The sequence below is a fragment of the Apiospora marii genome (assembly GCF_038362585.1).
Source record: "Apiospora marii strain CBS 49790 chromosome Unknown utg000004l_segment0_segment0, whole genome shotgun sequence".
NCBI lineage: Eukaryota > Fungi > Ascomycota > Sordariomycetes > Amphisphaeriales > Apiosporaceae > Apiospora > Apiospora marii.
Window position 1 is genome coordinate 2,050,105 of NW_027117375.1, and position 10,967 is coordinate 2,061,071.

Here is a 10,967-nt window from a genome sequence, read left to right on the forward strand (position 1 = left end):
AGGCACACAAGAACCCTGAAAATGCGACCAGTCTACTTCGAAGGTACCGGCGGGGGTGCCATAGATTTCGAGGACCCCGTGTCAACCTTTTTGCTGGGAGGTTGGCCTGGAACCTTGAAAGTACCATTATTGTTGTTGCTACCAGAGCCGCTCACCTGAGTGAAGGTACCCCCCTTGAAGTAACGATCCTCATCAGCCTGTCTCTTGCGCTTGAGCTCCGCTTGAACCTTGGGGTCCACGAGCTCGAGACCCTGGACGGGCGTGAAGGCGAGCGAGGATGCAGTCCCTGCAGCACCACCACCCCCTCCTCCAATGGTCGAGCCCACCCCCGAAGTCCGAATGCCCTTGCCACGCAGATCGATAGTCGAGCCGCCACCTTGGCCAAAACCGCGCAGAGACGAGGCCGCACCGCCGACGGGAGTCGCCCCTCCCCAGCCCTTGTGCTTCTGCGTGAGCTTGGCGCGCGTTCGATTATCGATCTGGATGCCGCGTATCCGTCCGTCGTTGGAGGCACCAATCATGCCCATGCCAGCAGTAGATTCGCCCGTGCCGTAGCCGACCTCCTTCTCTTCCTTGCCAAAGACCATCCGGTTCTGCGCTTTCCGCAGATCGGTCATGGCTGTAGCTTCCTTGGCCTTTCTGGCTCGCCGGCCACCCCGCTTTCGCGACGGCTTGTCGTCAGGGGCTGGCAGGGCTCGCTGTCCCTTATTCGGAGGCGGCGCTGTCAGCTTGTCTAGGCGGGACAGTACTTGGTTGTGTAGCTCGTCGCCATAATCGCCATGAGGATAGGTATGGCCAGTGTCGGCGCGAGCCGCCAGAACAAGCTTGGCGGTCACGGCCTTCATTGCCTTTGTCTTCATATCGTTCGGCACACCCCGGATGATAGGCGACTGATAGACGAACCCCTGTTGACGAACGCCGATGTTGGTGGCAAAGGCAGAATTCGACTGCTTCTTGGAGCCCCACGCGGCAATATTGCAGGCTGGAGTCCTGGCCAAGTTTGTCAGGCCGCCGGCTGTGTTTATTAGTTGGGCTGCGGTCAATGAAGACCCAAGCAACCTCGTCAGGTTGGGAGCGAACACGTTCATCCGGGATTGGACATATTCGGTCAGTGTCTTCTTCGCTCGGTCCATGGAGACGACCATGAGACATGCTCGGATAATACGATCGAGCTCTTCCTGATTGACCTCCTGGCCCTTTGTGGTGGTCGCCTCCACGGTGACAATCATCAGCGTCGGGCCATCCAGTACCGACTTGAGGGATTCGCCCAAAACGTTGTTGGTCGATTCCTGCAAAGACTTGATGCTATCAGAGTCCATAGGCCCATTGCCGAGGATGGCAACAGCCTTTGCGTAGTCGACGGGGTTTTGGACAAGAGTCTCCAGCTCTTGGAATCGCGCCGAATAGTGGTCCCGAATAAATTTGTGAACTTTCATTATCTCTCCGTCGAGTTGCGTAGATAGCGTGTTCGATTCGGTCAGGACCTTGTATTCGGGGTTGTCCTCGATATTGCCGACGTTGATGTCTTGCGCATCCAGGGATTGTGATTGAAAGCGTCCGATGTCCTTGAGAAGAGGTTCTAACCTGTCCATAACGGTCGAGACCTTGCGCACATCCTTGACGTCCCCGAGCTGCATCTTTTCGACCTTGGCCTTGGCTTCGTCCTCGTCCTCCAGAGGATCGATACCGCCCATCTCCTCGTCTTGATCGTCAAGGGCCTCCTCGTCGCCATCGAGAACCATACCACCATCGTCGTCGTTGTCGTCGTCGTCGTCGTCGTCTTTGTTGTTGCCGTCATTGTCGCCCTTGGTGGCTGCGCTGTCGCCTGCCAGGCCTAGATCATTCTGCTCGTCGCCATTCTCGGAGCCCGACTCCTCGAAGTCCTGGAGGAGCTCGTCTGCTAAGGTTGACATTTTGCACTGACGGATGAGATTTGCGCTGATCAAGCAGTGATGATCGCAGGCAACTCACTTTTGTGCCCTTTTGTCTCTCGGTTTCCCGAGGTGGAAATTGGCCGACAACAGTATCGACGCGCCTGGGGCTGTAGCTGGCAGGCGCAGAGTCTTGGGGACCGCTGTATCGGCCTGCTCAAAGATGTGGTAGCGTTTGTGTTTCCTAGATGTATCGTGGAGCTGGCAAGTAGTGAAAGAGAGTGGTGAAAAGAAACACGAGAATGGGTGCAAGAGGCGACAACGTACAAAGTAACATTTGATTGATACCTACGGTAGGTAGCAGTCGCTTTCTCCACTATGTACAGTTGCGCGCAGGCATTAGATGTTCTTTCTCCACTATTAACTCTTATGTCATTCGGTTCCAGGGCGCTCATTGGTCAAATTAGCTCTGTCAACAACCTTTATTTTTTGGAAGGCAATAGCGCGAGACAGACCAGATAGAGCCTCCATATCCATCCACTCCAACCTCCAACACGTACCGAATTTTGCAGCATCACCGCCACATCTCCGTGGCCCTCCCGGGACCGAAAAACCCTCCCCAGTAGCGAATACCTCCAATTTGATACCTGCTACACCCCTCATTCTCGTGTTGCACCGAAGAGCTCGCCCATCATGGAGTCTTCACGCGGCCCCCCGAGGGTCAAGAACAAGGGCGCCGCGCCTATCCAGATCTCCGCCGAGCAATTGCTTCGCGAAGCTCAAGATCGCCAGGACACTCAGGTTAAGGCGCCCACTCAACGCTTCGAGGATCTGGAAGAGCTGCACGAATTCCAAGGCCGGAAGCGCAAGGAATTCGAAGACTATGTCCGCCGCAACAGGGTGAATATGAACAACTGGATGCGGTATGCGCAATGGGAACTGGAACAGAAGGAATACCGAAGAGCCCGCTCCGTCTTCGAACGAGCCCTCGATGTCGATTCCACGTCGGTGGTGCTCTGGATTCGCTACATCGAGTCGGAGATGAAGAGCCGCAACATCAACCACGCCCGCAACCTCCTGGACCGCTCCATCTCCATCTTGCCTCGGGTTGATAAGCTCTGGTACAAGTATGTCTACATGGAGGAGATGCTCGGGAACATCCCTGGCACGCGGCAGGTTTTCGAGCGATGGATGGAGTGGCGCCCCGACGAGGCTGCCTGGAGCGCCTATATCAAGCTGGAGAAGCGTTATGGCGAGTTTCAGCGGGCGCGCGATATCTTTGCCCGTTTCACTTTCATCCACCCCGAGCCACGGAACTGGATCAAGTGGGCAAAGTTCGAAGAAGAGGTGGGAACAAGCGATTTGGTCAGGCAGGTATACAGCGACGCCATCGAGGCCCTCGGGGACGAGTTCATGGACGAGAAGATATTTATTTCCTGGGCGCGGTTCGAGGCCAAGCTCAAGGAGTACGAGCGTGCGAGAGCCATCTACAAACACGCCCTCGACCGCCTACCGCGGTCTAGATCCATGCTCCTACACAAGGCTTATACGACGTTCGAGAAGCAATACGGCGACCAAGAAGGGGTTGAGGATGTGGTTCTTTCCAAACGAAGAAGGCACTACGAGGATCAGATCAACCAGAACCCCAAGAACTACGACATATGGTTCGACTATGCTCGCTTGGAGGAGGCGGGCGGGGATGCAGATCGGGTGAGAGACGTCTACGAGCGAGCAGTAGCCCAGATTCCCCCGACACAAGAGAAGCGCCATTGGCGGCGATATATCTACTTATGGGTATTCTATGCGATATGGGAGGAGATGGAGGCCAAGGATGTTGGCCGGGCGCGGCAGATCTACGATCTCTGTCTAGACCTGATACCGCACAAGAAGTTCACCTTTGCCAAGATCTGGCTCATGAAGGCACACTTCGAAATCCGCCAGGGCGAGCTCACGGTCGCACGGAAGACGCTCGGGCGGTCCATCGGCATGTGCCCCAAGGACAAGCTGTTCAAGGGCTATGTCGAGTTGGAGATGAAGCTTTACGAGTTCGTGCGCTGCCGTACACTATACGAGAAGCACATTGAGTGGAACCCGGCCAACTCTCAAGCTTGGATCAACTTTGCCAAGCTCGAGCATAGTCTGGACGACCTGGAGCGGGCAAGGGCCATCTACGAACTCGCCACCAGCCAAGAGACGCTTGACATGCCGGAGCTGGTGTGGAAGGCCTACATCGACTTTGAGGAGAGAGAGGGCGAGTTTGACCGGACGCGCGATCTGTACGAGCGGCTGCTCGAGAAGACGGAACACGTCAAGGTCTGGATCAGCTACGCACACTTCGAACTCAACGTTCCCGACGCCAACGACAACGCGGCGAACGGAAACGCGGATGCCGAGGAGGAGGAGCCCAAGACCGATGCCGCCAAGGCGCGGGCCAGAAGCGTGTTCGAGCGTGCCCATAAGAGCATGAAGGAGAAGGACCTCAAAGAGGAGAGAGTATCCCTGCTCAACTCGTGGCTCGCCTTTGAGCGTGTCCATGGCGTCGACGAGGAGATCGAGAAGGTGCAGAAGCAGATGCCGCGCAGGGTCAAGAAGATGCACAGGCTCGAGGACGACACGTACGAGGAGCGCATCGACTACGTCTTCCCGGCCGACGACGAAGATAAGCAGGATCTGTCCAACATGTTGGCCATGGCGGCAGCCTGGAAGCAGGGGGGAGGTAATGTGTAGACATAGTAGACAGACGGGAATGTATCGCCATGCGCCGAGGTCGCACCCAACAGGCGGGCCATGGGTGTATCTATAAATCAGCCAAATTGTAGGATGCCAGGAGATTGTATCAATGACGAGTCCTATGGCACCAGTCTGCATCCCTACCTCCTACCTATCAAACCACAAGTCATTGCCTGTTGCTTTGACGTGACTAAATAATCACATGTGTGCCGTGGTGTGCTACTTTTATCAACTTGGGCTAGTGGTTCCGTTGTACTCGATGCCTCTACCTTCTCACTGCCTCTACGGGTTGGAAGAACTAGGATCATGTTCACATTTGCTTCGATGTTCTGTACACGCACGATGACCTGTCCCGGCCTATGGGTATGTAGCAGGACATATCAGGATTCACGTTTCTGGAGAAGCCGCAACACGAGATTGGTCAAGTATCAACTAAAGATAAACATAGGCAAAGCAATTATGCGTAAGTACCTGCATATACCTGTCTGAATCACATTGAGATCGGAAAGGGTTTACAGAAGAAGATAGAGAACTTCTTGCAAGCTAGACATCTTGGCGGGGTACACAGTATCGAATAAGCTGAATTTGTTTCATACAAGAAGGACACGGCCTGGTGGCGAAATGGTATCGCGTCAGATTTCGGTTCACCGATATCTTAACCTCTGAAGATTGCGGGTTCGAATCCCGTCTGGGTCGCTTATTTTTGCGTCTCTCATGGTCTTGAGACAATAATCTCGAGTGTAAATTGCGATTCTTTTTGGATCGTAGTTGTTAGGTGTACCTTACGTGGGTATCGTATTATTTATTGCCTTCCGTGCGACTTGGTGGGGAATTGAGAGGTGCAAAGCTGTATTGGTTCAGAATCTTTTAGGCACAGCATGTGTTTTATGTGATAACCGAAACAAGCACCTCAAGTAATAGATAGCCACCTGAGTTTCTTATCCGCGTCTTTTCAAAACAACATAAGCTGAAACGGGCTCTTCTGAACATGAATCTATAAATGGTACCGCTGGCCAGCGATTTGGGGGAGAGTTTCTTGTACAAGGCACGGGTTCGCTCCAGGAAATTCGGATTTTAAACTCATGCACGTACATAGGTATGTTACTAACCCAGCGATCCGCTCGCAGGAGAGACACGCCCGACAGTCAGGAGCTTGATGCATGGAGTGGTTTCCCGTATGTCGAGATCAAACATGACCTCGTGGTTCGATTGCTAAGCCCGGCCTATTGAGAGGAGTATTTTTGCACTGATAGAAGTTAAGAACATCGTTGGTTATCAAGCTCAGCCCCTCTGCGGCAGTCTAAGAAGTTTGTATGCCGCACGATCCTGGTAGGCGTTTAAACGGTCCCATGCATTGGGGGGCCGTGTAGACTGCCTACACAGCCTTCACTGAAACTTCGCAGTCTATAATTAGGTTTTCCATGTTCATGTCCCTCGAATAGTTGCTTTCTGCCTGCATACTACAAAACGGCTTACCTACTCAGTCACATATGCCGTAATATCGTCTCGCAGTGGCGGTGACTATGGTGGGGGGCTTCGTGTCGTGGTTAGTGCAATTTATTCTCTTCCTGTATCAAGGTAGTTCCTCCTTCTGCGGGAAACTACTGCTCTAGCTCTAAGGATCTCATTCTTGTTTTACAGAACATGGTACATGACATGAGTTCGAGGCTCATCTCCTCCGCCTCGTTAACAAACAAGTAAGCCGTGAAATCAAGTGGACGGACTCTCCGTCCTACGCACCAAGGCCCAATGCGTTTCCATCAGACCGGAATATCTGCAGGGCAGCAACGGTGCTCGAATACCAATTGATCAAGAATAGGAGAGGTCGGAAGATGATCAGCTCGTCCGAACACTGGAGAGTGAGAGATGAGGTCCATGCTGAGGTCCATCTCAAGCCAATTCCAAACAGCCTGGTACTCCTCGCCCTTTGTGGTGTTCTCTTTGGTCCCTCTGTTCTGTACGTAGACTTCCATCAGGATCGAGCACCACTGCCGCTCCTCCGAGTGAGGGTTGTGTCGGCGCGGGAAATAGGTGGGGTCGTCGCGAGGGTTCACCCATTGGTACGAGAGTTCCTTGGGGCTGTATTGAGGCGAGACAACTTTCAGGACGGCATCCAGCAGAGCTGTGCCGATCCGCGCACGTCGGTGTTGGGGAGCCACGATGACATAGAGTCTACCCGAGCACTTTGCGTTCGTGATCACGGAGCCAACAATGCCACGGCTCGCCACATCAAGAAACGCAAACCCAACCACTTGGTGGCCAGCTTTACTGACGGGCATACGAGGGTCACGATATCCGCTGAGGGCTACAACAAAGGGCAGGTTATGCTCATGGCAGTGGCTAAGGATTCGAGCCCATGATTGCGCGTCCACTGGCTTCTGATCCAAAGCTCGCCAGCCAGTTTCCACTTCTTGCTGGTAAAGTTGGGCAACGAACCCCATGTCTCCAAGCTGTGCAGGGCGAATGTGGCTTTCGGCTCTGCATTGGAATGGGTCGGCGCGCGTCATAGCAGGTTCCGTATCTTCATTGATCTCTGAGGGTGCGAGGCGTGCTTTCTCGATGCGCTCTTGCTGTTTCTGTCTGAACAGCTCTTGTTCTCGCTTCTTGCGTTCGCGAACAGTGTGAGTCTCCGAAGTGGAATGGAGCCGCTTCTTGAGCGAGCTGGTCTTGTCGGTTGGATCTTGAGCAACATTAGTGTGCTGTCTACGAGGCATTCTCGAACTCAACTTACTCATCATAGTGCGAGGATAATCGACCGGAGCAAGGAGTTCACCAGTGTCGCAATCTACGTCGCAATCTTCATAAACCACAGGACGGTCATGGAGGACAGAAGCTTCCACGGAGTCGGGTATCTTGTCTGTCCATTTGCCAATCCACTCAGTCATGCGGCTATCAGGCGCCCAGTTGAGTGCGCTTGTAGTGCCGCTGACATCGCTATCCCGAGAAATCGACTTGCTCTCGAAGGATTTCTTCTTCTTCGGGCGGCGTGTCTGGTTCCAATCCTGCTCCGTCCATGTCTGGACCGGAACCTCACCACGTGGATCGCGGTTGGGGTCAGCCTTTGGAGGGTCAAGTCCAAAAACAGCAAGGGAAGCTTCAAGTGAGGGGTTGGGAGCAGAGATACCGTCGGTATGCTTTGTCGATACAGGGAAAGACGGGGTCTCGTCAGCTTCTACAGCTGCAGGGCCGGCAAGGTTAACAGGTGCAAGGCTCATAGGTGACTTATCCTGCGGTTCGTGTCCAGGTACATCGTACTGGGCGACGCTTGTCGGTGCTACAGGAGACTGGTGCTGCGATTCCGGTTTGGGTGCTTCCTGTTGGGCTTGGGCCGGGGTTTGGCGCAGGTGCGGAGGCACGTATGCATTACCTTTAGGATCATTGGATCCAGTGAGAGGGGCTGCACTCATGAGACTCTGGTCGCTCGCCTTCACAAACTTCTTGGGGGGATCCATCCAGAGTGACTGTCCTTTGGCCCTCGTGGATGGGGCCCAGCGACTTTCGCCAAGCTGGTTGCGAGTCGCTTTACGTGCAACAGGGGCCTCCATTGCGCGTCGACCGTTGTTTGACGTATCAGTAAAGCCAAGGCCGCGAGCCTCGTTATCTCCCCTTGTCACTCCAGAATAGGAGTTCTGTCTAGCGGGAACACCGTTCGATCCTTGGCCACTGGCCAAGGGTAGAGCAGTCTCGTTCGTTGCGCCAAAGTCGCCTTGGGCTGGGGCCACTCGTCCATGTTGGGGGACAGAGCTGCCGTCCACTTCCGTCGCAGAGTTTGCGTGGATTACGGTATGGTAAAGCTCATCACCATCCTGATGGACAGTCCAGTGATCAACCCAGGTGGTTCTTTGGTTTTGCGCAGCCATGCTCTATGAGATACAATGTCAATAAGATGTAAAAGCTCGAAGGCCAGAGAGAAGACAAGAGGGACTCGGGTCAATGTGGGTAGTGTAAATCAGTGACTTGGGTTGACGATGTGGGAGTAGAAACCAGGATATTGTCACTGTCGACTGCGAACAGGGAAAAGTGTGGGAAACGATGCCTGGCGGAGACCAGGAATAGGAACGTGACAAACTGTTGGCGTGGTTGATACGGAATTCTCACTTACCTTGTTGCTTCAAGATACTCTGTTGACTGGACATAAAACGTTCAAAGAAATTATGTGGAGTGATCAAAGTTGCTTGCTGCTCTGGTGGTTCAAGACCAGAGTAATCTGTTTCGAATCAGTCACCCCCCGGAGCAAACGCCCACCTTGATTACCCAAAGAAGGAATGCAATCCTCTACTAAGAGAAAGATGATGAAATGCTCGCATCACTTACCTGAGTACTTAGATACGCCAGATTGAACTTGAGAGATGACAGGAGTTGGTCAACGGGGCTAGGCCAGTCGAAACAACAGTAAAGAAACCCACGGAGGCAGATGCGAGCTTGAGATCCGGCACGGGGCTGGAGTTGTGATTTAATGGCCGGAAGGAAAAGTGCCAGGTGGATGGGAGTGGGAACGGGCCTGGGCAAAGGCCAAAAGTATTCACATTGAGAGCTAATGTGACAGCTCTCGAACATTGATGCAAGCAAAGAACCGCCAAAGTGAATCTACCGTGAGGAAGAGATGTACGCAGTGGAGGAATTTGAGGCGGCTGGTGCCCGGGTGGAAAGGAGCATCGCCGACTGGGCCAGGGAACCACTGTGCCTTCCTGTTGAGAACAAAACAAGATGTATCGTGGCTTCCTAACATGATGTTCTGTATTTTGCATTTCACGCACTGCCGTCAATTGATCTATCTACATTATAGGTATGTAACTGGTTCAATTGAATGTGAACGTAGATTTATTTTCCTTAATATCGCCGTTTGCAGGTACAATGTTGCGGATATCCAAGCTTACTTAAAGTAGGTAACAAAACGCCATCATATACTTGCCAACACAAACTAGATCCAGACATCATACCCTGCATTTTTCCAGAGGTGGCAAAGCAACTGCATTATAAAATGGAATCATGGTCATGTATTGTTTCGTACGGCACCATGCTTAAATGTTGTTTGATGTTCTTAGATATGTAGTCAACGCTATCACGTGAATCGGGATTGAAGAAGACTCGATATTTGCAACTAGGCGTCGATGGAGCAGAGAAGCGGAGGTTTTGCAGCCAGTAGCCCGCTTTGATGAACGAACCTGTCTCCCAACCAAAATCGCAAACAGAATGAGCACAGCGACAAATCTTGCACATCCAAGCTTCCTTTCCGCTTCCGAATAATATCTTCAACCCCAGTAACATGCTGTCAATTCTCCGCAAGGCCCGGCTCAAGGACAAGGAGATGAGAATCCTGATGTTGTACTGTGACCCAGTGACGACGCCGGTTTGGACCGAGGACTAACGGAAGCAGGGGTCTGGACAATGCCGGAAAGACGACCATCGTCAAGAAAATCATGAACGAGGATGTCAACACGGTGAGCCCAACATTGGGCTTCATCATCAAGACGATTGAATATGGAGGGTATGCAAACATCAGTCTTGACTTCTTCTACTTAGTCACCACTAGCTGACCAAGTCGCTAACACCAAATGCAGGTACAAGCTCAACATATGTAAGCCAACTGGATACCGTGCGCAGAATGAAGACCGGCTTACACCGGTGAAGGGGATGTCGGCGGTCAGAAAACGCTGCGGTCCTACTGGAGAAACTATTTCGAGAAGACGGATGCTTTGATATGGGTCGTTGATGCTACAGACCGACTTCGTATCCAGGACTGCCGGGAAGAGCTCCACGGTCTACTCCAGGAAGAGGTAGGCTCAGGCTCACCCTTTCCAGCGAATTTGCTCCCTTTTCGGGGGGAAATTAGGCGTTTGACTGACGATGCTGCAGCGGCTGGCCGGAGCGTGCCTCTTAATCTTTGCCAACAAGACTGATGTTCAGGGGTGCATGGACGACAACGAGATCCTCGAAGGGCTGCAACTGAGGGCCATCAAGACGCACCAGTGGCAGATTCTGCGGTGCAGCGCCATGACGGGAGCCAATCTGAATGAGGGATTGGCCTGGGTTGTGAAGGATGCCAAAGCGCGGCTGTTTCTATATTGAAGCGATCACGACATATATTCACAGTGCTACCCAGTCATTCGTGCCACCGACCGACCTTTGCGGCGGCGGCCTGACGAGACACGTCAGGTACAGTTAAGACCGGCTCCGCACCCACCCTGAAATATGGATCGCAATGATGCCGAGTGCCACTAATATCACCGATCATCTACATATTGACGAATTCACCTGCGGTGTGCGAGTGGATGGGAGCCTCTGCTCGTTGAACAATACGGGCAACGATGACTTGATAAAAGACAATACTGCCTAGCTCCTGTCTATTACACGACGGTGAACCTA

General features: G+C 53.0%; 4 protein-coding genes across 4 annotated transcripts; 2 read left to right on the plus strand and 2 right to left on the minus strand.

Moving 5' to 3' along the window:
• Positions 1-32: 32 nt before the first annotated feature.
• On the minus strand, positions 33-1,913 carry PG985_006590 (U4/U6 small nuclear ribonucleoprotein; the record flags this gene model as incomplete). The annotated part of the gene is made up of 1 exon (XM_066826359.1): positions 33-1,913. One exon carries the CDS (start codon positions 1,911-1,913, stop codon positions 33-35), a length of 1,881 nt encoding a protein of 626 aa, XP_066685966.1.
• Positions 1,914-2,564: 651 nt separating this feature from the next.
• PG985_006591 (uncharacterized protein) lies at positions 2,565-4,598 on the plus strand (the record flags this gene model as incomplete). The annotated part of the gene is made up of 1 exon (XM_066826360.1): positions 2,565-4,598. One exon carries the CDS (start codon positions 2,565-2,567, stop codon positions 4,596-4,598), a length of 2,034 nt encoding a protein of 677 aa, XP_066685967.1.
• Positions 4,599-6,361: 1,763 nt separating this feature from the next.
• Positions 6,362-8,146, minus strand: PG985_006592 (uncharacterized protein; the record flags this gene model as incomplete). The annotated part of the gene is made up of 1 exon (XM_066826361.1): positions 6,362-8,146. One exon carries the CDS (start codon positions 8,144-8,146, stop codon positions 6,362-6,364), a length of 1,785 nt encoding a protein of 594 aa, XP_066685968.1.
• Positions 8,147-9,867: 1,721 nt separating this feature from the next.
• On the plus strand, positions 9,868-10,670 carry PG985_006593 (Small GTPase superfamily- ARF/SAR type; the record flags this gene model as incomplete). The annotated part of the gene is made up of 5 exons (XM_066826362.1): positions 9,868-9,926; positions 9,979-10,089; positions 10,163-10,179; positions 10,233-10,378; positions 10,458-10,670. 5 exons carry the CDS (start codon positions 9,868-9,870, stop codon positions 10,668-10,670), a joined length of 546 nt encoding a protein of 181 aa, XP_066685969.1.
• Between the last annotated feature and the right edge of the window lie 297 nt (positions 10,671-10,967).